Here is a 26,644-nt window from a genome sequence, read left to right as displayed (position 1 = left end):
ATAGATAGTGAACAGGCTGGGAGCTCTCAGAGAGGGCACTAGAGGATGGAGGGGTTAAGCAAAAAGGAAAAAAAGACTCATGAGCATCAACAACAGTGTGGTGATTGCAACGGGGAAGGGAATATAAGAAGGATAAATGGTAATGGAAAAAATATGATAAAAATAAATTTAAAAAATGGAAAAAAAGAGAAGCATATATTTACTTATAAAAATAATAGTAAATAGTAAAATAGCCATTTTTAAAAAGCAGTACAGTGAATTGATCTAAAAAATAAAAAGAAGGCAGAGATGGGCCATCTGAATCCTTTGTTTTATCTTGTACATTAGGAAGGCAAATACTGGTCCCTTCAAAGAACTTCCCAAATCTTTCACAAATAATTATATATACAACTTACTGAATGAGTGCTAAATGACTCTAGGCAATAGGGAGACATTATTTTTCCCTGTAGGGTAAAGTACAGATTGGGACGCTTAGAAACTAAGTAATAGCATCCAACAAATATTGAGTACAAGTTTGAGTTGAGTTAGACTGTATGACTTTTGCTAAACACCATACTGCCCTGGTGGGTCTCAACTATTAATTTTCATTTTAGAAAACCAGATTGATTAGATGCACTAACATTAACAACAGTGACTCTCAAAAACAGTATCTAAGTGTGAGAGAGGTATATGAATCTTGGAAAAGGGGAAAAGGGGAGTTGTGAAAGTCTATGTCATTTGATAAGGCCAACCAAGTGATTCTGATATGACCCACTTGAAAGGCCTACATTTAAGTTTGAGAATTACTACTATACAGTATTTTGAGAAATTGAGAAAAAGTGATAATAATATGCTTAATAAATTATATTAATTAACTAAGGAATATTGGGGAAATGTTAGAATTTATATTTCTTATTACTTTATTCTTTTTAAAAATACCTGTATTTATTATATTATCTAGCATTTTAGCCTGATAGTAGCAGATTTTGAAGTTAATTTTCCAAAGTAAGTGTTTTATAAGCAAAATTGGTTCTCCAATAAAGTATTCAAACAAAGTACATATGCAATAGCTATTTTTTTCTCAAAATTTTTCTTGTAAAGTACTGCAGTAGGGACACAGATATACACATTCAATAAAAATGATGGGGTTCACAAAAGTAACAATGTCCAGCTCTTTTCTCTGGACAAAGTGCACAAAGATGATTGAGACAGATCAGAACATTTTCTGAGTTAATCCTGTATTAAGAAAGATGATTCAACATCACATTGTTTTCTCTGAGACAGTAGACACTTCCATTCTTTATGTGTGATTCTTCAATAGTCTGCAAAATTTGATATAACTTTTAACATTCTAATACAGAGTTGACCAGTTTGTCTTGCTCCATTCATGGGCTCAGGTCTAGTCCAATAGCTCATGCCTGGCCAAAAATAAAATTCTTGTTTATTCATTATAGACTTTGCTTTTAAATTAGTTCCATTCTCTGGTTTTTATCTTATCTTTTTTTTTTCTGTCTGTTTCAATGTTAGCTTACTTTCCACTTGAATCTCTGCCTAGATCTACTAAACTAAATTTTTGATTGTATATCTTTTGGATTATAATACTTTTCCCCTGTCTTTTATTAATTTTACTTCTTTCCTTTGAGTTAGCATTTCTCTAATAATTACATAAAATTAATATACATTTAAAATATGAACGATTTCAGAAGTTACTTTTAGCAATTATTTATTTATCATATGTAAATTTCAATATAAGTTGAGTTTTCTATAGTTCTGAATACTATGAGCTGAATGTTTGTGTACCCCCAAATTATTGTGAAGCCCTACTCGCAATGTGATGGTATTTGGAGGAATGGTCTTTAAGTATAATTCAGTTTAGGTAAAATCATGAGAGTAGAGCTCCCATTAGGAGATTTATACCCTTGTAAAAAGTGAAGTGACTAGATTTCACACTCGCGACCGTGTTTGGATGTAGAAAAAATGTAGTTATTTCAATCAGAAAGAGAGCTTTAACCAGGCGCAGAATCTGCTGGAACCTTGACTTTGAATTTCCCAGCTTCCTGGACCGTGAGAAATAAATGTTTATTCTTTAAGACATCTAGTTTATGGTATTTTGATGTAGTAACCCAAAATAACTTGAATACATTCTTTTCTCTGTATTCTAAGAATAGAAGTAAATTTATTAATGTATCCATCTGGAATGCTATGGGGCAAATCCCCAGAAAAAAATAACACTGTTTCCAGTTGTGCAGGTCTTAAGCTAACTTTAGAATAAAATGTCTGGAGTAGAGAACTCTAAACTTATCTCTGCAGAGCTTGACTATAACTGGATTTATTTTGTGTCATTCCTCAATTTAGAGATTTTCTAATAGCTTTCACAATGCTTCAGTGTAACTCCTAGAAAAATCTCTACCCATGAAAAACAAATCAATCATTTGGTGATTGATTTTGACTATTTGATGTAACTCAAAAATTAAATAGATTAATTAATCAACAGTTCAAAGGCATTTACTGATTTTTATTGTGCATATGTCTCCAAAGAACTTGTGCCATTTCACTAGAGTAAGTTTGATACCTCAAATGTTTGCCAAAAGTCTGAAAAATATTGCCAATGGAAATGGAGATTTTATGGCCTATGTTTTCTTCTAGGATTTTTATGGTTTTGAGTCTAACAGTTAAGTCTTTAATCTATTTTTAATTTACTCTTGTGTGTGGCATAATAAAGTGGTCCAGTTTCATTTTTTTGCATGAATCTGTCCAATTTGCCCAGCACCATTTTTGAATGAACTATCTTTAGCCCATTGAATGTGCTTGCTTCCTCTGTCAAATATTGACTATAAAGAGATAGGCTTATATTCTGGACTCTCTATTTTGTTCCATTGATCTGTATATCTTTTTTAATGACACTACCATGCTGTTTTGATTAATATGGCCTTATAGTGTAGTTCGATATTAGGAAGTGTGATTCCTTTAACCTTGTTCTTTTTGTCTCAAGATCCCTGTTGCTATTTAGGGGTTTTTTGGTTCCATATAAATGTTTGGAGTATTCTAATTCTGTGGAATAAGTCATTGGTATCTTGATAGGAATTGCATTGACTCTGTAAATTGCTTTGGGTAGTATAGACATTTTAATTATGTTCATTCTTCCTATCCATAAACATAGTATATGTGGAGCAATCGAGCAAAAAGGAAAAAGACCTTATGGGCATGGACAACAGGATAATATTGTGGGGGGCAGGGTGGAAGTGGGGGTGGAAGAAGGTATAGAGGGAATAAATGGTAATGGAAAAAATACAATAAAAATGAACTATGAATAAATATTTGCCAGTAGTGAACATAGTTATGGAAATATTCTACAAATATTTGGTCCTTGGGTTTCTCAGATGAAATTTTGTTTACCTGATCCAATGCAACTGATAATATTGGACTAACTGAACCTCTCCTTAGTCACAGGACCAGCATAGTCCCTTCTTTACTTACTGCACATTGGAGTTAATACCTAGGGGAAACACATAATTTTCTATTTGTTGTGATTCAGATCCTGGGTTTATATCTTGAATAGGTTAAGAATCTGAATAATAAGCAATCAATAGTAAAATACAGTAAATAGTATATTCTATATAATAATTATATGATGCATAATATAAATATGTAATAACAATAATAATCAGTTAATCAAAAGTTTGTGTTTTTAGGAATTTGAACCAACAGGTAATCTAGAGTAATAGAACATGTACAAACAGCAGTCAAGGTAAACAGTGGTTTCAGAGAAAGCTGTGGCACATGTGATAGTAAATTCTTACTTAGAGTACAGTAATAAGGGCCACACAGTTACATGACTCTGAGAGTTATAAAATGATATTTTGTAGGAGGAGATAAGAAAGAAAGACTCTAGAAAATTGGGAGCAGTAAGATTATTAGAAGCCAAGGTGTGGCAATTTTAATTAAAAAGTAGATGTAGTGGATGGTATTGTATCCCCAGTACAGCGTTTTGTCAGTACATTCTCCTGATCATTCAGGCTCACCAGTTGTTACTATTCTCCCACACTGTTTTATGGCGCTATAGTTCCCAGCACTATTGTTACTTACCCTGTGTACTCATTCATGCAATTGCTATCTGCCTAATTGTGCTTTTATGAAATTACTCATCCACATTAAATAATATAGAGTCTTTTTATATACGTCTTTCCTGGGCAAAGAACAAAGGAGTCGGGACTTCAGATGACTCTTACACTGATGGTTTTAGAGTTGAGAGCAGAGATTTTAGTAAGGAGATTCTTGAGAAAGGGTTATTGTGAATAGGGCACTAGTATTGATTAGAAAATATGTACTTGGCACTTACCATGAAGTAAATACAATTCTAGGTTTTGGGAATATAGCAGTAAATTATACATACAAAATCCCTGCTCATATGGAGTTTATATTTTAGTGTAGGGAGACAGTGAACTAATAAATAAGTAAAAATTCCAATCAGTTATGAATAATACAAAAATAAAATTAGTACATTGGTATTGACGATTGGGGATGAGTTTCTGTATGTGGGGGTGGCGCTTCTTTTTAATATTGACTGGTTAAAATAGGCTTTTCTGAGAAACTGACATTTGAACAGATACCTGGCTAAAGTAAGAGTACAAGCTATGCATATTTAAATACTCTTTTGTCTTGAAGATCAAGTACCAATATCCTAAAGTGTAAGCTTTCTTTCTTTGTAGGTTGATGAAAAATTAAGGAGGTGCCTGGACTAGAGTAGAATGAGCAAGGAAAATAGATAAAAAGGAGATCTGGAAAACTTGTAAGCCACATTAAAGACTGAATTTTATGCTAAGTGGGGTAGGAAGTCATTGAGGATTTTAAGAAGAGGAGTGATATTTTGGAAAATAAGAATACAGCTTCAGTATTTTAGAGTAAAATGTGTAGTTTATTAAAACTGTTTGGAAGAAACAGTAAGACAAATGGAAATTGGAAGCCTCTCACACCTCACTTTCTGATTTGCATACATGGCAAAATCTTAAAAGGAGAAATACTCCATAAAGTTTTGACTTAAAATGGAGCTAAAGTTCAGCAAACTTAGATATTTATAAAAATACTGATGATGTATATTGAAAGCATTCATGTAGGAGAATAAACACCTGGAGTCTATCAGCTAAGATTTCCTTCACTAGTAATCATTTGTAACATTACAACCATCACTCTAGGTGCTCTGTGAAGACTGTAACAGTGGGTTTAGAAGAGAAGCAGACAGACCAGTTATGAAGCTCTTGTAGCCATCAGGGGAGAGAAGGTATTGTCCTGACTAAAGAGTAAAACAGAGATGGAAAGAACTGTATAGTTTCTGGTGAAGGCTGTAAGATTTTCTGATAGATTTAATATGGGGTGAAGTGGGGAGAAATGAGAAAGGAATGAAGAATTAATCCATTTGAAATAAGAGTGCAAAGTTTTGCCTAACAGAGAAAAAACACTTTTGTGTAAACTATTTTTTTTTACTCTAGAGAGACTAACTCTGACATCTTCTTCATGTCTATCCATTAGAGAAAATATGGTTAGCTTGTAGTTTGGGTTAGAGAAGGGATTAAGAAATAGTGGAACCATGAAGTGCAAGGAGGTTCAAAAACTCATCATTTCATATCCCTTCCTCCTAACAAAAAGTACGGGAACTTCCAATATCCATACGAATATGATATTGGCCCTCTATGCTATGTCAGAAGCGCCTTCTTTTTCTTTTTCCATATAGCCCATAGTACAGATCATAAGTAGAACTTTGTGGCTGTTTGAATAAAGAACTGACCTTGATCCTCATTTTGACCATACTTTATGTGTTTAAGAAACAGGATTGGTGCCTAGGAAGATGCAACCTTTCATTACTTAAAGGAGAAGGGAGGGCTCTGTGATGTGCCATTGGTTCTGTTCCTTATCAAGGACATGCCGGCCCACAGTAAACCCGAGCTAAACTACTATAATACCATTTTAATTAGTATACCAAGCATCCCTGACCAGAAAGGCTCATTTAATTGGGTGTTGTCCTGCAAAGTAAAGGGTCACCAGTTTGATTCCTGGTCGACATGTGCCTCAGTTGTGGGTGTGGTTAACAGTCAGGGGCATATGAGAGGCAACTGATTAATGTTTCTCTCTCACATTTATGTTTCTCTCCCTCTCTTTCTCCCTCCTTTCCCCCCTCTCAAAAATAATAATTTATTCTTATTATTTTCATTATTATACTAAGCCAATAGAGACTTTGTTTGCTGAATTCAGTTTATTTAGGGATGAGATTAAGTTCTACAAAAGATGAAGTGAGTATATGCTCCTTAATAAATATTATGGCAACATATAAAAATAAGAAAAATTACATCGTCTTATCATTCAGGGAGTGTTTCCAAATGTTCTAACAAAGAAATGTGGAAAAAACCTAAATGTTAATTTTCCACTTAAAATAAGAAACATAACTTTAGGAAAAAAAGAATAGTTTCTTTATAATCTTAGTATTTTTCAATTTCATTTTTGCCTGATGTTCTCTGTATTTATTATATTACAAACACTACAACTCTCTTCAGGGAAGGCAGCATTTCAACTTGAGGGGCGATATTTGGGTGGAAATAAAAATGTTAGTTTAAACTATTTATAATATATAATAATATGTGTGGTTGTTAACAATCTATATTTTGAATGTTTCTGACTTTCTGTGATGTCTCCAAAATTCCTATCATTCACGGATCCTTCATCTAAGCTAGAATATAACTTATATGTATTCCTTCAAATATTATTATATACTTAAGGCTGACAAAAGAGATATGGTGAATATATGTCACATAAACTCACCATTGTTCTGATACTCCTCGAAGCCATTATATCTCTCCTGAAATTACAGGATCTGCCTAACTGGTCACCTGCTTTCAGACTCATCCCCTTACTCACATAAGTCACAATGATCTTTTAAAAATGATGAACAGATGCCAAACTTCCCTGCTTACTGTCCCCAAGGACTTTCTGTTAGACATTGCAGACTGATCAAAAGCATTTTTCTATTGTTTTTTAATTTTGTTTGTTTTAAGTCCACTGAAAATACAGTAAAAAACCAACTTTATATTAAGAACAAAAGAAAGAGAGGAGTCAAAGCATATGAGCTAATTTTGGACAATAAACAGTGGATGTTTAAATGATAAATTAATTAGTTTTAGTATTTCTTTGCTTTGCTGAGTGTAAGCAGAGTATCAAAATAAAGAAGCCCAGAAAGGCTAAACAATAGATACTCTAGACACATCTGACTGTAGAGATATAGGATAAAGCTAGTAATAAGAAGATTAGTTTACAACCGGTTTTTAGAATATCTAGGCAACCAGATTTCCTACCCTAGTCCCCACAGGCATGAGCAACTTATCCTTTAATTTGGAAGAAAATGGAATGTTTGATTTCTGAAGAAGTTAAACAATAAGCACCTTGACTTATAAAAGAAAGCCCAAAGACCATGGTTGTGGCGCAAGCCAAGTACAGATTGGAACAAAAACATGGCAGGTGATACGAGAATGTCAAAAGAAAAAATAATTATTGATTACTGGTTTTTGTTTCCATTTAGGGATAAGTTTTAGAGTTATTTTATAGAAATATGCAACAATGAATTATATAACCAAGAGAGAAGAAGAAAAATAGAATCTTGCAATAAAGTTCAAGAAAAGGAGAATAATTATAATAAAATACCTTCAATAAGAATAATCACATAGCCTTAATTACAAAAACATCAAATGTTAATTTAAATAACAATTAAGATTGTGGGAAGATGAGAGGAGAGAGAGTATGAATGTATAAGTTCTGTGCTGAAAAAGCCCAGCCATTTTTAGTAGAACGAGAATGGTTTGTGCAAGCATTGATGCAATGGTTTGTGGCAGCCAAGGAGAGAGGACTGGAATGCACATGTGTGAACAATGATGACTTCACTGTACTAGTCAGCGGGGGTCGGAGATACCTGTCTTTGAGTGAGCATAGGTGCTGTGTGGCCATCACATTCAAAATGACTGAGCGAGTAGAGCAATGACTAGGCATCCAATTTTGCATTAAGCTTGAACATTCCCCTACGGAAAGTATTGGAATGAATCAGAAGGTGACAGCTATTGGCAACTGGTGATTGACAGCTTCATCAAGACAACATGTCTGCTCATGCATCACATCTCATGCAGAGTTTTTTGGCAAAACAAATCACCCAGGTGACTTAGTCCTCTTACCGCCCAAATTTGGTGCCCTGCAACTTCCGGCTTTTCCCAAATCTAAAATCACCTTTGAAAGGGAAGAGATTACAGATCATCAGTGAGATTCAGGAAAATACATGACAGGGCAGCAGTGGCAATTGGGAGAACTGTGTGAGGTCCCACGGTGCCTCCTTTGAAGGGGATTGAGGCATCATTGTCCTATGTACAATGTTTCTTGTATCTTGTATCTTCTTCAGTAAATGTCTCTATTTTTCATATTACATGGCTGGATACCTTCTGGACAGACCTCATATATATGTGCATGTGCAGGGGTACTAAGAACTAAATCATAATCTTGCATATTAGAACGTTCAATAGAGTATATATAAACCTTAAAAACTTTAAAATTGTAGTTGAAACATGTTATATAGAATTATAGAAATAAATACAATTGAAATAGCTAAAACAATTGGAAGAGAGGAAAGAAAGGTGAAGTGGACACTTTGTTTTCACTGTAAGCCTCTGGTTAAGATATGTCTAAATATGACCTCCAAGTTGTGAGAAGCCAAAAAAAATCTACCTTTAAAAGTCACAAAGATTTGAAGAAATCCAAACTAATTTTAAAAAACATATGTATACCTGTGTTCATTGCACATTATTTACAACAGTCAAAGTATGGAAGCAACCTAAATGTCCATCAGTAGGCAAATGGATAAAGGCAACGTGGTACATATGTACCATGGAATATTACTTGGCCATACAAAAAACAAAAATGAGATCTGCCCTGCCCAGGAGGATCAGTTGGTTGGAGCATTGTCCATTACAGTAAAAGGTTATGGGTTCAATCCTGGTCAGGGCACATACCTAGATTGCAGGTTCGATCCCTAGTTGGAGTGCATATGGGAGGCAACTGATCGATGTTTCTCTCTTACAATGATCTTTCTCTTCTCTCCCTTTCGCTCTAAAAGAATTAATAAACATATCGTTGGGTGAAGATTTTATATATATACACATATACGAGGTCTGTGTGTGTGTGTGTGTGTGTGTGTGTATAAATTAATATGCACATGTGTGAACAATGATGACTTTACTATACTAGTCAGTGGGAGTGGTAGATGCCTTTGAGTGAGCACGTGAGCTATGTGGCCATCACATTCAAAATGACTGAACAAGTAGAGAAACAAATCTACATCAAATTTTGCGTTAAGCTTGAACATTCCTCCACGGAAACTATTGGGATGATTCAGAAGGCCACAGCTGTGGGCAACTCGTGATTGGCAGCTTGTTACTACTTGCACCAACATGGATCATGGATGGAAGTAGAGGGTATTATACTAAATGAAGTAAATCAGGAAGAGAAAGACAAATTCCATATGATTTTACATACATGTGGAATCAAAAAACTGATTGAAAGAAAATGAAGGGGTCAATCAAAGAACATATATGAAGGACCTATAGACATGAACATGGAGGGGTGGACTGGGTGGAGGGGAGTGAGGGGGGAAAAAGGAGACCACCGTAATAACATAATAAAACACAACAAAAACAGACTCATAGATAACAGAGAATAAATTAACGGTCACCAGATAGGAGGAGGATTATAAGATGGGTGAAAAAGCTGAACAAAATTAAGAAGTAAAAATTACATGTTATAAAAATAATTGTGAAGATGTAAATACAGCATGTGGAGTTTGGTCAGTAATGTAATAACTATGTATGATATCAAATGGGTACTCAATGTATTGGGGTGATCACTCTGTAAAGTGTATAAATGTTTAATCAGTATGTTGTATATCTGAAACTAATATAATATTGTACTTCAACTACAATTGAAAAAAATTAAGAATTTTTTTAACCTGTAAAAAAACAAAAAAAATAAAAGCTACAGGAATTTGACTACTGTTTTAGTGATCAATTTTTGTATAATAAATTTCCCCTAAAACTTACTGGCTTAAAAACGGCAAACATCTATTCTCATATATTTTGGGTCAGGCATTGAGGTGTTCCTTAGCTAGATGGTTGTCATAGAGGTTCTAATGAGATTGTAACCACAACATTAGCCAGGACTTCAGACATCCAGTATCAGCTTCACGAGGGCTGGAAAATGGGCATCCAAGCTCATCCTTGCAATTACTGGTGGTAGGCGTCTCTCTCTTCCTTGCAACTGGAGCCTCTGCACAGGGTTGCTTGAGTATCTTCTTAGCATAGCAGCAGGCTTCCACCACAGTGAGTGATCCAAGGAGAGACAAAGAGAGCAAAATGGAAGTTAGAATGCCTTTGATGACTTACCCTTGGAAATTACCCTCATTTCTACCACAGTTTATTTAATATAAGGCAAGCACAAAGAACAGCCCACATTCAAGGGGAGAAGAATTAAACTCTGCCTCTCGAAAGGAGGAGTACCAAAAAATGTGAGGCATATTTCAAAATTATCACAACTACCAAGTGTTTATCTTATTGTGAAATATCTTAGTATCTTATGGTGAATTAACTATGTATTAGAGAATAGCATCTAGTCCCATGCTATTATCTAGTACACAAATATCATAAGCAGTCATAAAGCCATAAACTAAATGGCAGCCATTTAGTTTAGAATACCTACTGCATATCGCTATACTGGGTTCTTAAGGTTAGTTGTCTGGTATAACCATCTGACCACTTTGTAAACTGAATGTTATATTTATATGAACAATGGTTTTTATGGCTATTAGGAACTTTCTCAAGAACACACTTAAATACAGGCTTATTCTCTCTTTTTTGTTTTAATTGTTGTTCAAGTACAGTTGTCTCCTTTTCCTCCCCACCACCCTCCCCCAACCCATACCCCCCATCTCCCACCCTCAGTCGTAGCCCCTCTTGGTTTTGCTCATAGGTCCTTTATACATGTTCCTTGATAACCCTTCCCCTTCTTTCCCCTATTACCCCCCCTCTCCTCTGGTTACTGTCAGTTTGTTCTTTATTTCAATATCTCTGGTTATATTTTGCTTGCTTTTTTGTTGTGTTGATTAGGTTCCACTTACAGGTGAGATCATATGTTATTTGTCTTTCACCATCTGGCTTATTTCACTTAGCATAATGCTCTCCAGTTCCATCCATGCTGTCACCCAGGGTAGGAGTAAATAGAGGCTTATTCTGAACTAAACGATGTATAGTCTTTGCTCTGCTTTGATGTAATCACACTAATGGCATTTGATCAAGGTTGGCTGCAGACAGGTTTTGTTTGATACCAAAAAATGCTTTATAATTAAAATAAATTAATTTACCATATATAAACAATAGAAGACTTCAAAAGAAATCTGGAAATCCATGTCTTGGTAGTCTTTGGAACAAAGAAGCATTTCAACATGAAAACCATCAGCTGAGTTTGAGCCTCTGCCTTGTTAGGTACATGTATACTTTGAAGTCATCGTCTAGGTTTGTCATAGTCCCCGTGGAAAAGTTTTACCTATTTTATTTTCTAATCATTGTATTCATTTAAATCTGTTATTTCTGGGTGATTGGAGATCATACAGCAGGTAATTAAAGAGGAAATCAAGTAATAAAATTAGTTAATGTATAATTTTCAAAAGGTTAAAAACATGACATAAAAATATGCAGTGAACATTTTTTAATGAGTCACTTAGCTCATTAGTGGGACAAGCAGCAGGATGATAAAGTTGATTCAAAGGAGTACAAAAGGGACAAGTATTTACAATCAGTAAAGGAAAAATATGCTAATTTGAGATTGCAAAGTTAGATTTAAAACTAGTTAAAGTCCCACTGGATAATAAACTAAGGTTATTTTACTACCTGATTGAAATTGTTTTCATCTGTATTGGATAAAATTTATTTGAAATTTATCAATATACAAATTGATATCTAAATTCATAGACTAAGACCTAATCAAAACTATTAAATTGTAAGTTAAACAAAAGTATATTCCTCAGGAAAATTACATAATCTCGAAGGCGCTGGTTAGGCAATGGTCCAGTATGACATTAAAAGGACACATGACGTTTCCTTTATATTTTTTCTTAGCAAGCTTTTGACATTTGTCTTCAATAATTTGTGGCATGGACTACTTTAAAAAAAAAAAAAAACTTGAGTAGGTCTATTATGGAAAATTTTGCTAGATCTGCCATAGTAAAATATCACAGACTTAGTGCTCAAACAACAGAAATCAATTTTCTGACAGTTCTGAAGATCGGAGTCCAAGTCAAGGCGCCAGTGAGAATGGTCTCTGAGACTTCTCTGCTTGGTTTGCAGATGGCCCCTCCTCTGGGTGCAGGAGTCTTCTGTATGTCTAATCTCTTATGGATACCAGTCCAATTGGATTAGGGCCTACCTTAATAGACTTATTTTAACTTAATTATCTCTTCAAATATATATATTAATATTTTTTAATGCAGTCATATTCTGAAGTACCAAGGGTTAAAACTTCAACATATAAATTCTGGAGAAAACAATTGAGCCCATAGCACAATATATACATATATTTCAGTAAATTAAAAAAAAATGCTTAATTTCTACGTTCCCCAACTCTTGTAATTACTTATTTGCTTTAAGACATGATGGAAAATTTGATGTAACATTTTATTTAACTTATTCAATTATAGATTATAAATTATAGATTATCATAAATATTTGTCTTGTTTTTATTATTTTTAATTTTCCCATAAATTTATAAATTAAACTCCCCTGGGTAAAACTTTAAATTTTTAACCTAAACAATGTTGAGCTTTAGAAATTGTTAATAGTTACATGTTTATATAACACTACCAGTTTCAAAATTCTTTTTTTTTTTGGAAAAGTTAAAAATTCCTTCATTTTTTATTCCTGGTACCACTACCACAATTTACAGGGCAATATACCTGATGTAATGAAAAGAAAAAGAAAAAGACAAAGCTACAACAGATAAAAGACCTCAGGAATGCACATCTAATTGATACTACATTGCATTAATGAATAGCTGCACTTTTTGCAATGACAGTCCTGAACAAGAAGGGTGTTTCCTGTTTAAGCTGCAGTAACTTTTCTGACTATGGATCATCGTTCCTCCTGTGGCAGATTTTTACAGTTCCTCTAATGCATTTGGGACGACTGTCTCAAAGTAACTTGCAGCTTTCCTGACAACTCCTCGCTCTCTCTCCTGCTAAGAACTGTAGCCCTTTTCTGCTGAGTTTTTAGAACCTTCTGCTACCATATCCACCACTTCCACCACCAGATCCATAACCACCACCATAGGGGCTGCCCACGCTTCTTCCACCAAAACTGCCCCCCCCTTTCAAGGGTCTGTAATTTGACTGCTGTTGTCCACTGTAATTTCCAAAATCATTATAGTTCCCACCACCACCGTAGTTCCCACCAAAATTCCCCCCTTCATTGTAACCATCATATCCTCCACCACCACCATATCCACCACCTTGGTCTCCATATCCTGGTCCACCCCCATAGCCTCCTCTACTACTCTAACCAGGACCACTGCCGTAGTGGCCACCATCACCTCCAAATCCATTATATCCACCATCACCTCCTCCATAACCACCTCTGCTGCCACCTCCACCATAGCCTCCTCTTCCACCAAAGTTTCCACCACCTCCAAAGTTTCCTCCACGGCCCATAAAGTTGCCAGATCCACCTCCACGGCCTCTCTGCGATCCAGCAGACTGCATTTCTTGTTTAGAAAGGGCCTTTTTCACTTCACAATTATGCCCATTAATAGTGCGGTACTTCTGAACAACAATTTTATCAACTGTATCATGATCATCAAAAGTTACAAAAGCAAATCCTCTTTTTTTTCCACTCTGTCTACCTTCCATAACTTCTATGGTTTCAATCTTGCCATACCTTTCAAAGTAGTCTCTCAAATTATATTCTTCTGTATCTTCTTTAATACCACCAACAAAAATTTTCTGCACTGTTAGATGGGCCCCAGGCTTCACAGAATCCTCTCTAGAAACAGCTCTCTTTGGTTCCACTACACGCCCATCAACCTTGCGTGGTCGAGCACACATTGCGGCATCCACGTCTTCAACACAAGAGTAAGTCACAAAACCAAAGCCCCGGGAACGTTGTGTTTGGGGGTCTCTCATCACCACACAATCTGTGAGCGTGCCCCATTTCTCAAAATGTTCTCTTAAACTATCGTCTGTAGTTTCAAAGCTCAAACCACCAATAAACAGTTCTCTCAACTGCTCTGGTTCCTTTGGATCGTGGCCCTCCTCCCCCTGGCGGCGGCGGCGACGGCTGGAGTCGGGCTGGGGGCGACCAGGCGGCAGTTTTACTTCTATTTTGAGATCGGACTCGCCTCTTCATCAAAATTCTTTCAATAGTTTTACTATTTAAACTCATACCAATGTTTATTAGATTATTGGTGTAGATATGAGAAGAAAGCAACCTTTGCTTTTGGCAGTTAAGAAATTCTGAGTGATCATAGTAACAGACATTTCAAGAGAACAGTAAGGGTGAAATCTGACTGACTTTTGATTGGAAACTGAATGAAAGGTAAGTAAAACACATAACAAGAATATATTGAAAACTTTGTTCTAGTAATAGTGAAGTAATAAAGGTCTTACTTTACTGGTGGCAATGAGTTCTTTTGTCATGCTAAAAGAAAGGTATTTCAAACAACACATACATGTTTATGTTTAAAAACATAAAAGTTTAAACATGATAGTAAGATTTTTATTGGGGATAATGAAAATAATACACCCTCTGGGATGGGACACAGAGGGCTGGCTGTGCTCTCTCTGCAACTTCCCCTAAACTTCTGTTAATCCACCCTATATCTTCTTGGTTCTCGGTAACAATCAAAGAACTGTTCAAATCATCCGACCCAACTTCCTGGCTCTTTCTGGGCTTGAGTCGGGTCCTTCCCTCGACCAATTCCTTTCTGGGGTCTCCTGGGGTTTAAGCTCTCTACTTAATCCATTTCCTTTCCAGTTTTTCCCCAGGCTAAGCTCTGCTCCTGTGTGGCTCTTACTGCACTTGTCCAAAGTGAAAAACACTTTCCACTGTGACATTTTGACTTCTATTGCGCATGTCCAAAAGTTCTGTTATGTCATTTACTTTCCAACCGGTAGAGTGTTTCCTCATCCTCCTTCCTATAATCTGGTATCTGTTGGCAGCACCCCTGGGGAGATTTTCTGTCTGCTCTGAAGATTAAATATTCTGGGCAGCATTTCCCTGGGGTGTGAGAATGAGTCTGCAAATGCTATGGCTTCTCAGTAGACTTAATGGATGGAACACTGTCCTAATATCTGATTCAGCTTCCCAGTTTATTAAATTGATATCCGACTCCCTTTGCACCCTCCCTTATTAATAACTATTTAACTACCTATGCTAACATTACTCCTAAAAATTTAGTGATATATTTTTAATGTAATGTCATTGAATAATTACAGTTATCATCAGTAATTTCCAATGATCTTTGCTATATATCAGAAAATAAAAATGAAATACTGAATCTGTTGCCTAGAAAAATTCATCTACCTTCTAAAATGTTGAAATCATGTTAGTTAAATTTATCTATTTATCTATCTCTCAGCTTGCTTACTTGAACTCTTTGTCTAAGTACCTTAATTCTCCAATCTTATTAAAAATTTCACTGGAATCAGACAGATATGTCAAATATAAGAAAAAGAAATAAAACTAATCCCTACATTACTAAATATTTAGCTAGTTATTAGGTAATTTAATGAGACCTGCTCCTTCAAACTTGGATGGTTGTTAACAATACCTATTGTTTCAGAAGCAAAGAATCTTTCTCCAGTTATACTGAGCTGAAAGAAGGCGTGAATGCTGCCAAACAGATCTTTTGTCTGAAATTACAATTGCATAGACTAAACCAACTGCATACCTAGCATGAAAGATGTGCCACTGAATATACTTTATCACATTATCTAAATCCAAGGTATTCACAGTGACATTTGACATACTGGGTCCTGTGCTCTAGCTGATGTAAGAACACAAAAATAATGAAAACCAAAACAAAGCATACATTTACAGATTTCTGAAGACAGCAATAGTTCAGATTTTTAAGAATTCTGGTTGCTAACTGGCTGAAAAAACGTTTCATGTGGTATGTGGAACATTTAAATTTCTATGCTTCCATAAGGACTGTATAATTTTCCAATGAAACTGTAATTGATAAAGATAGGTATCCAGTGAAGGTGAGATCCACTTTCTCCTTGTCCTTTAGATATTTTCATAAAGTTGCTGTTTTCTCTATTTTGCTTTGACAATATACCATTACAAATGATGATGGCACATGCATCTATATGAATGTTTCTGTAGTGAGTATAATTCACTGAAGCAGCATGCTACTAAAGAATTCTTTTGAATTGTACAGTTGGAGGATTGTTTAGGTTCAGGTTGAAGATGGAAAACCTTTTTTCCCTGGCCTGTGTGGCTCAGTTGGTCGGAGCACCATTACATGGACCAAATGTCACAGGTTCGATTCCTGATTAGGGCACATACCCGAGTATTAGGTTTGATCCCCTGTCAGAGCATGTATAAGAAGACAACCAATCAATGTTTCTCTCTCTCTCTCTGTCTCTTCCTCCTTCTCTCTTTTACTCCCTTCCTCTCTCACTAAAAGCAATGACAAAAAAAATCCTCTGGTGAGGATTAAAAAAAATTATTTTTAGTAAATTAATGATAGATCCAAGTGAGTTCAAACAAGGAGCTATCAAAGTATAATTTTCATACATAAAAACATGACTGCCATAAAATTTAGAATGAGTAAAAACCAGAAATTTATTTATGGCATTATTGAGGTAATCAGCCTGACATTGATGCTCTTAGCACATTAGTGGAATTGGATATTGATAGGTATTTGAAAGAAGAAGAATGTTTAAATAAGACTTGTAGATGAGATTAAAAATGATTAATGGTTTGGGTAATAAAACTATAACCTTTGGGATTATCTTTTCTACTAGATAAATATCTAATTAGCATGAAATTTCACAACCTTTTCAAATAGAAAATATTCAAGTCAAGTACATATATTCTTCTTGAGCTATACTATCCACAGCAGCCACTAGGTACCAATATTTTTTAAATTTAAATTTGAATTAATTTAAATGAAATACAATAAGATTCAGTTTCCCAGTTATACTAGCCACATTTTAAGTGCTCACTACACATGTCTGGCTATTGGCTACTTTCTTGAATTGTGTAGATATAGAATGTTTCTGTCATTGCAGAAAGTACTATTGAACGTCACTTTTCCAGAGAATTAATTAATCTTTCAGCAGGTCTGTTTTACAATGCCTACCTATGTCATTGAAAGAACATTTCACCCCTCCTTTTCCTTTATTTGGAAGTTTTGGATACATTTTGTAAACAAAGGATCTTACAAATCTCCTTTTCCATCTTCTCCACCTTTTCTTTTTTAATGGGAGAGGATCTGAAAATAAGGATTTATTTTAAGTTCACAGTAAAATCTTACTCCTCTTAGTACTGAAGAAGTTAGCTGTGCTATTGAGCCGGGTATGATAATTAGATTGAATCAACTATTTTGGGTAAATGCAACAGCTAGTAGAGATATTTTACTGGGATTACATATATTTTAGAATGTATAAACTCTTTACCATTGGTGTTTATGTCATCTTCAGTCCTTAGATGGCAAGAAGAATGTTATCAAGAAAGAGTCTTTTTTTTTTTTGTAGAGTACTTAAGTCACTTATTTTGCATGACAAGTAATTGTTTTTGCAGTTTTTTGTTTTTATCATAAAACTACCTATATTTCTAAAATGTTCTCTGCGATGGTGTGGGTAGACTTATGTACATTTTGGCTTATGATAGTAGATTTGCACCTGTGATTTAATGATTTTGTGTGTGTTTTTTCAGATGTGCAACACATGGCAATTGACTGGCTTACCAGAAATCTCTACTTTGTGGACCATGTCAGTGACCGGATCTTTGTTTGTAATTACAATGGATCTGTATGTGTCACCTTGATTGACCTGGAGCTTCATAATCCTAAGGCAATAGCAGTAGATCCAATAGCAGGGTAAGATATTCTTGTTTTTAGTGTTAGATCTGAATTTTCATTAAGAAAAAATCAGAGTCTGATGACAGTTGTGGAATATAAGACTGCAGGCTCAATTTTTTAGATGTTGATTTTTAACAACCACATTAAAGGAACAAAAAGTATATAATTTACCAGCAGATGCTGAGAAACACCAATTCCTTCACACATCAATATTGTAAGCCTATTCTAACGCACAAACAGCATGCCGCCTCCCAAGAATTGCTTTGGAGTCACCAGAGAGGAGACTCAACGTACTTTACGGTTAAAGAGAAGAGCCTTTATGTCTACTTAATAGTAGACCTTAAAGTTAGGAAACTTTGAAAATGCTACTTGAAAGATGTACTATTAACAGACCTACATCCAACACAACATTTAGGACTTATAAAAGGGGTATAATACATGCTCAAGGGTACTACTAAAACATTTACATCACCTTGTTAGTTGACAGCAAATATTTTTTCTCTAACTACTGATACGTAAATACTATATTATTATGGAGTTACTGTATTCTTCATCAGAATTTATCTTCACTTTTTTTTGACTTTCAAATTTTATAAGCCACTTTATTGCTTAAAAAGAGATCTTATCTGAGCCTCTCCTAGCTAAAGTCTCAATCTTTTCTAATATTTCACAGTTTATCAAAAATTAATCATCAATGTTTAAGTTTCCATCAATTTAGTTCATATGATTAGGAAATCAATAAAAGAACTTTGCTTTAATTTTACAAACACTATTATTAGAGGGAGAGAGGCAAAAATATAGAGCCTATAAATTCAATTCTTTCTTCCGTCAATATTAGTCAGAGATACTGTCAAAGTAATGACATACTACACAACTTTAATCAGAGGATCTGTTGTTTTTTAAGATGTAAGTTGTAAGAAAGATTTGAAAACTGAAATTTTATCCTTGTTATTGTTTTAATTGTCTCCAGGCAGTTCAGGCAGAAATGTCTGAGAGAACATATCCTAAACTGCCATAAGCCTCCATTCAATAAAAGGGAAAATATTTACTGAAGAAACAGCTGTTATCCATATGTGGACTTTTGTCACTCTTTACTTAAAGTCTGATTGAATATTAAGATGCATCATCACAATGGTTCTGATTTTGACAAGAACAGCTTGCACGTAAGAACTTCACTAGGATGGCTGTGTAATATAATTCTTGAATGTAGCTCTATTTGTATTTGCGGCAGATGGTTTCTTGACTAAATCTGACTGCAGTGATACTTCAAAAGACATTAGTAAAAGAAGCTGTATTTAAACCGATTTGTTTGGGTTGCTGGAAATGGGTAGTAAGAAAAAATTGGAAAGTTACAAATGTGCTAACAATATTCTTTTGGCATTTTGTTTAGAAATCTATTTTCTTGCATGTTTTTCCCTGCATGTGCTAACTAAATTTGAAATTAGCCTTTATACAGTCTTGCCTGTCAAAAACATTAAAAGGTGAAGCTGCTGTATTTCTCCCTTCATTCTGCCACTATTATCTTTTCCTATTCTTTTTCTCTTGTTGTACAATTACAATTATCCCTATTCCCCGCCATTACTTGCCCCTCCCCTACCCACCCCCACCTCCCGCATTCAGTCCCCCCCATTTACTTTGTCCGTGGGTCCTTTATACATGTTCTTTGATGACCTTTCTCCTACTTAAAAGCTAAGATTCAGAGATCCTTTCCAAATAATACTGACAGTCTGAAATATATGTATATGAACACTGACTCTCCTTCTATGCAGCAACATATTTTATGTTCTCAACCTTCCCATTCCTCCCTGTCTTTACATGAAAGAGCCATATTTTATCATTTTTGTCAAAGATATGAGGGATAAAACAAACCCACATTGTTTGCATTTGTTCTATGCTCGATTCCTTTTAGTCTAGGAGCTATTTAAAGTAATTTTGTCATGTATCATTTATCATAATAAGTTCTTTGAAATTTTTTGTTTGAGTTTGCTCTGTCTCTCTAGCACAGTTTTTAAATAATGAGTCATAGAAACCAGAAAAGGAAACACTTAGCTCTTTTATAAATATAAGCCTGTCTATAATAGGACACTTTCAAATATATTCTACTTTCCTTTTAATATCAGGAATTTGGCTAGGAATAATATGATACTGTCTAGGAAAGGAACAGTAGATTTTTTTTTCTTTCACTGTTAATGTGGGGCCTGCTCAAGAATAATTTGAATAGTTGAGCTGAGGATAATGCTGCATGCCCCGCTAAAGGGGAAATGTACCACCTACCGTTTCTCCTACCTTTTCCTGATTCTATGAGGTGCTATTCCTTTGGCTTTTCTGGTTATAACTTTAGTTGGGAAACATCATAATGTATTAAAAGTTAACCTGGCTCTTAGAACTTGACTTTAATAACTATGGCAATAGAAGGAGATTTGCTTTACCTCCATGAAGGCTGCACTGAAAGAAAAAAAATATTTTTACTCAGCTATATTCTTAACTTCACTTTTCTCAGTCTCCTATTCCATTTTTATCTAAGAGCTATTACAGTATTATTACTATTATTTCTATGATATTTTAAAAAAATTGTTATTCATTGATTGAATATAGATTATAAATTTTCTCTAGCATCTCAATACTACTTGTTCTAGGCTCCAATCCAAATCTGGCAGGAAGAGATTGTTAATAAACTCTTGCTTTTTAAGACGTTTACATTGACTTGTTCATTCAGGCTGTTGTCCTAAAGATGCTTCTTCAGGTTTTTCTTTTTGTTTTCAAATGTTAGCAATATTTTCCCCAAATATTCCTTGAAGAAGTTTCTTTAAAAAACTTTCAATATTAGACTTAAAATTAACATTATACTTAAAATATAGCATAGAGATCCAATCAACATCAAAATTATTATTTCTGGCAGTAGCTGTTAAGGATTTTGTTTATTGATTAAGAGCATGATGCTGGAGTCACACTCTCTGAGATTAAATTCTGGCTCCACCAGGTACTAGCTGTGTAATGATGGATGCTTATTTTACCTGTTTTCTCATCTTAAAAATAGTGAAGAATGTTAATTCTACCCTAACACTTTCTGAGTTGTAGAATGTGAAAAGCTCTCTTTTTCATGTTGCTCAAAAATAACTACTGCTATGTCCAACATTTATGATAACATTATGTCTACTACAAACGTTTCTAAAATGTTTTATTTTATATAGACTAAATCTACACTATAAGAAAATACTGAGAGAGAGGAGGAGACATGAGAAAAAAAAATGGTACACCCTGGGAATAGCTATAAAGTATATATAAGAAGCTATAGGAGAGACTCACAGAGTAACTGTGGTATAAGGAAAGTAGCAGAGGAAATATTATTTCAATAATTGATTTTGCATAAGATGTATTTGTATACTTTCAAAGTATTTCAAAATATAAAAGTAAAGAATAAAATCTCTTCATAGTTCTCTTTGTCATTTAGCGTGCATTTTTAAATATATTGTTTCAATGCTAAACCATGTAGTATTTGGGTCTAATGAGGGTAATAACTGAGGACAGGAGTGAAGCTAGTTTACAATTTCATTTCTGAATTGTGGCCCTAAACTTCCTGTTAAAATCATCACACTAAACACGAGACAAAATTCATTTCACCAAGAATGTCAAATTGTTGCAACAATATTGAAAAAGGGGGATAAATTAATCCTACCCTTGATAATTATTAGAAAAACAGTATAAAATTAAAAAGATGTTTTAATAGTAGAGCTGAGGTTAGAATTGAAAATTTGGGATTAAAATATTTTTGAGGACTTGGGCTACCATGTATAGAATCCAAAATCAGTAGTTTTAAGAGATGGCAAAATTGAGGGAGAGGGGAAATCTCCCATGTCATGTGAAATAGAAGAAGTGGAATGTTTTCCAAGTACAATGCATATCCTTTCTACAAAGAATGGATTTTTGAGTTTTAGAGAGTGAAAGGTAGATTGATGTGTAGGATTTATTTGTGAATCCATTACCTCATGTCAGTATTGAGGGGGAAAGGGCATTGTCTTTGTTTCCTGTAAGAGCAGGCCATCTACCAGGAGGCACACTAGTGGAGCTCATGCCTCAAATATTGAATTCACACAGAAGAGACTGACAGTATTTAATAGTTAGTGAACCCTTTCCCATCACCCATCTAGACCCTCAATGTTGGTGAAACTAACTATAGTTGAAGAATTAAAGATAGAATCAAAGTTAACAGCCATTTGGATACAGGACAGACTAATGAAATCTTAATCTAAGATGCTGTGTGAATAAGGGAAACTAAAATATAAAGAAGGTTTGCTCAGGCACATGAAAGGAGTTTGGTAACAAGGAGACTCTTTGGGTAAATATAAGGTTTCTCACTCTGTTAGAAAGCTCCTACAGTTAGCCTAGGTTCCAAGTGAGAGATTGCATTTACTATTCACTTGCAATAGGACATAAGTAAAATTGATGCACTCCAGTGGCTATTAAATCCCTCAGACTACACTGTGGGTAAATTAAAACTGAAGGCTGCACTCCAACAATTAACCACTACCTATTGATTTGAGGATATAGATTGTTCTGAAGTTGCTATGGGTTTGAACATGAGTAAGCATGTAGAGACATGTCTCTATGTACTCTTCTTGTCCTCATGGAAGTGTCAATCTTGGAGGGTCTCATGCTCATCTGTAATTCATGAATGTCCCTAATCTTTTGAAATTCACATTTACATTTTGCTAGATTGCAAATTGTGAGTCCTGCTCTGACTTTTTAAGGAAGAACTACCTTCCACACATGCACAAAAATTTATATTTTGAAGACAGATATGAGAGAGAGAGAGAGAGAGAGAGAGAGAGAGAGATGGATGATAGATAATTTCCTAGCCTCCTTTGCCATTTTAAGATAGTTATGTGGTAAATTGCTACAATTAGATACATCTCCCCACTGTTCAGAAGAGATATATTCTTAAAGTCAATGTAAACATAGTCAAAAATCTTCTTGAATATTCCTGTTTATTAGAAGAAAACACAGAGAAAAATGGAGACATTTCATTAGCTCCAATAATCATTCTCCTGATTTTATATATTGACGTGCTTTAATTTCCCTCTTAGACATATGAACTTAAAATTTCTTTTAAAATAAAAGCCGATGGACAAATTGAACTGCTAAAAATATACTTTGGGTTATTAGTGTATCTTCTAAAGAATCTTGGTCCCCCACATAGGAGTGGTACTTAAGTGGGCTGACCTCTAAATTCCACTATGTGATGGAAAGTGTTAAGGGAGTTATTTTCCTACTTCTTCACTCAGTGGGTGCTTAATCCAGTACAATGAAAACAATCCTACATCTTATTATTTGTATGAATTATTCAAGAAAAACTTACCAGTGTTTTCTTATCCATGGCAATATATTTAATTGGCTATCAGTATGTAACATTAACCATATTTCTATGATTTTATCTATAATATATCTAAATATCTCTGTTCTTATTTCCTCTTTTATACCACTAGTACCTTCTCTTGGTGAGTCTAACATTCCTAGATGGCATTTAAGTTATAGAGAATTACTTAACAGTGGACATTTGCCTATATTAGGCCAATTTACTAAGTGCCTCAGGAGCATTACTGATTGCTACTTTTCAATATAACGTTACTTTTAGGAGTCACCAAAATGAATGTGCAAGACAACATACAAGTATGTGTTTCATGGTCTACACTATTTTGACTGAACTAGTGATTTACTCGAAGGTATAAATCTGTATTAGCTATCTTATATATGACTCAAATTCTTCTCAAGTAATTTTGTCTTAGTTCAACTTCTTTCCAAATTCCTCTCTAGACTTTTTCATATGTGGAGTTTCATGAATGATATTATCTTTAATTACTGCCTCCTTCAGTTACAAATAATTTTCTACCATATTGCTATTAGTCTGGTAATGTGAAAGAGCAACTTGGAGTTGAACTTGGAGTTGTTTATGTTCAGTTCAGCCTTTACTGGAAACTTAACCCAAATCAGTTCAACTTAAACTTTACTCTTGACTCATGTCATTCTCAAAGTCAAAATAATGCAATCATTCTATATGTCTATTTGCTCTATTTGCTGTTCTCTTCCTTTTCTACTCTATAATTTTTCAATGTTTGTTAAGTTTATCTCTAAACCACTGAGTCTGCTGTTTTATTTGTAGAATTATACTCAATGTCTTCCCAACCTCCCAACCACTTCTTATAAAAGAAATTCCTTCTCTGAGTCCTCACTCTTACTGATCTTGTCCACTCAGATAAAGTAATAGAAAATCAACTATGTGTAGCTTAAATTATAAAATAATTTAAATTTTACTTAAAAAAATCTAGATTTAGGATAGTCACTATGTTGGTTATTTTAGTGGCCCAACAATATTATCAAGAACACAAGTTTCTTCTTTGTTCTGTGATGTCAACTTTAGTGTATGCTTTTCGGGGTAATTCCTTTGTAGTCATAAGTTGGATATTGAAGCTCTAGGAATCTTGTGTAGAAATATGGTATTTAGTTGAAAAAAAAGACACAATGCTGTTTCCTCCTTCGGTGTAAAAGGACTCACAAAGCAGAGATTTCCTCATGTCTTCTTGGTCACACATGTAAATTTTTAACATTGTCATATGAAAGACAGGTAAACGTGGGAGTGAAATTGGGACCAAGGATACATGGGAGAAAGAAAAATGGATTATGAGCCACCATCATCTACTACAACCACTTCATATGATAGTCCTTTCTCACGTGCAGGCCTTCGTCTTTTATTTTTCTTTCCAGAAACTGCAGGGTCTCTTTTCACTTACCTAAAACTGGAGTACCAGAAAATATTTTGTACCAATTCTTCATTCCATCTTCAAAAACAGTGACTCCATTTCCTTTTAGCCAAAATTGTTAAAACTCATCTTGAAAAATATTTTTTTCTTACCTTCTTTTCAAGGTAAATGAATGACAGTTTGTTCTTTGTCTTTCTGTAAAATGTTCCATAATACTAAGAAGTAGCTGAGGTGGGGCACTCTACATAATGCAGCTGGTATATCTTTTCTTTAATCTTTAAGAAGATAGTTTAGTAACTGACAGGAACTTTTATTCTATCAGATTCCCCAACACTTTGGAAAGCTATGGGAATGTTTCTAAGCCACTGGGGTAATAATGAGCATATTGTTGTTTCATTTATAAAATGATTCTCAAGTGATTTGAAAGCTTTCTTACTCTTTGTCAGAGAATAGTTTACATACTGTAAGAATCAGTGTCATTATTAGGAAAGAATAATTTATAATTTCAATTAGTTAAAAATTTTAAACTAATTAATTAGTATTAAAATAACATTAGGACATGTTTTCACTGACTTTTAGAAAGAGAGGAAAGGAGGGAGGAACTGAGTGAGGGAGGGAAAGATAAAGAGAAAGAGAAATGAAAGAGAAACATTGATTGGTTGCCTCCAGGATACTAGCCCAACCTGGGATCAAATCTGCAACCTGGGCATGTGCCCTAACCAGGAATAAAACTGGTAACCTTTCAGTTCATGGAATGACACTCCAACCAACTGAGCCATACAGCCAGGGGTAAAATTATTTGTGTATATATATATAAATTTTATATATAATATATTATATATTAAATATATATATAAAATTTACCCCTGGTATTTAATATATAACATATTATATATAAAATTTATACATATATAAAATATATATATTTATATATAAATGAGAAAACATTTTATATATATAAATGAGAAAACATTTTTTATATATATAAAATATACACACACACATATATATTTATAAACATATATATATATGATACAGACTTTATGAAAATATGGAGTCGATATGATCTGGTGTTATTATTTTTGAAAATATAAGAACAGCTTTCCTGTGTCACACAGGTGTGACCAGGGTATCAAGATACTGCTATAATCTATTCTTTCATGGAACTTGGCATATAACAAAGTTATGTATCAAATATCAAATATTAAAATCAGTATATATGGTTATGATAGCTAACAAAAAATTCTATACAGCAACAAAAAAATTCTAAGCAGTAATTTCTTTGAAATTTCTGAGTTAAATAATTGATCAGGCAGTAAATATTATTTTCAAAAACTGGGAGAAATTTGCTTAGTTTGTAAACATCACAAATAAAAAGACAAAATTTTAAAACAATAAAATAAGTACTTGACACTATTCCCCTTGTTTATTGTCACTCTTGCATAATGTAAATTTGGGGTTTTACCATAGGCCATATAATAATATTTAACCCAAAACAAAAACAAAGAAAATAGAAATGCAGGAAGTAATAAAACAACAATTATCTTAATCCTGGTTTATATTTCATTCCACTTCACTGCTGATCCTCAAAGGATATTGAACCAACGTTGATATTTTCTTTTGAGCCATATTTTAAGTGACTTGACTTGAGAGAAATTTGCCTGGCTTAAAGTCAAAAGTAGATATTTTCCAAATCAAACAGTTTTTATTCAAGGTTTTTTTAATCTTTCAAAGGGAAAGGTAAATATTGAGGGTATTTAGTC

At 34.2% G+C, this 26,644-nt stretch overlaps 1 protein-coding gene and 1 pseudogene across 1 annotated transcript in view; one reads left to right on the top strand and one right to left on the bottom strand.

Moving 5' to 3' along the window:
- Positions 1–26,644, top strand: part of LRP1B (LDL receptor related protein 1B) — a 1,772,547-nt gene that overhangs the window by 844,799 nt on the left and 901,104 nt on the right. Inside the window, exon 7 of the mRNA XM_054562474.1 lies at positions 17,982–18,144. Coding sequence (XP_054418449.1) covers positions 17,982–18,144 — 163 coding nt within the window. The remainder of the gene's footprint in view (positions 1–17,981; positions 18,145–26,644) is intronic.
- LOC129061730 (heterogeneous nuclear ribonucleoprotein A3-like) lies at positions 13,192–14,405 on the bottom strand (annotated as a pseudogene).

Source organism: Pteronotus mesoamericanus, unplaced genomic scaffold (genome assembly GCF_021234165.1).
Source record: "Pteronotus mesoamericanus isolate MK-2021 breed Mesoamerican mustached bat unplaced genomic scaffold, CSHL_Meso_final scaffold_651, whole genome shotgun sequence".
Classification (NCBI taxonomy): domain Eukaryota; kingdom Metazoa; phylum Chordata; class Mammalia; order Chiroptera; family Mormoopidae; genus Pteronotus; species Pteronotus mesoamericanus.
Note: the sequence above shows the minus strand (reverse complement) of the source record. Positions and strands in the feature narration are given on the sequence as shown.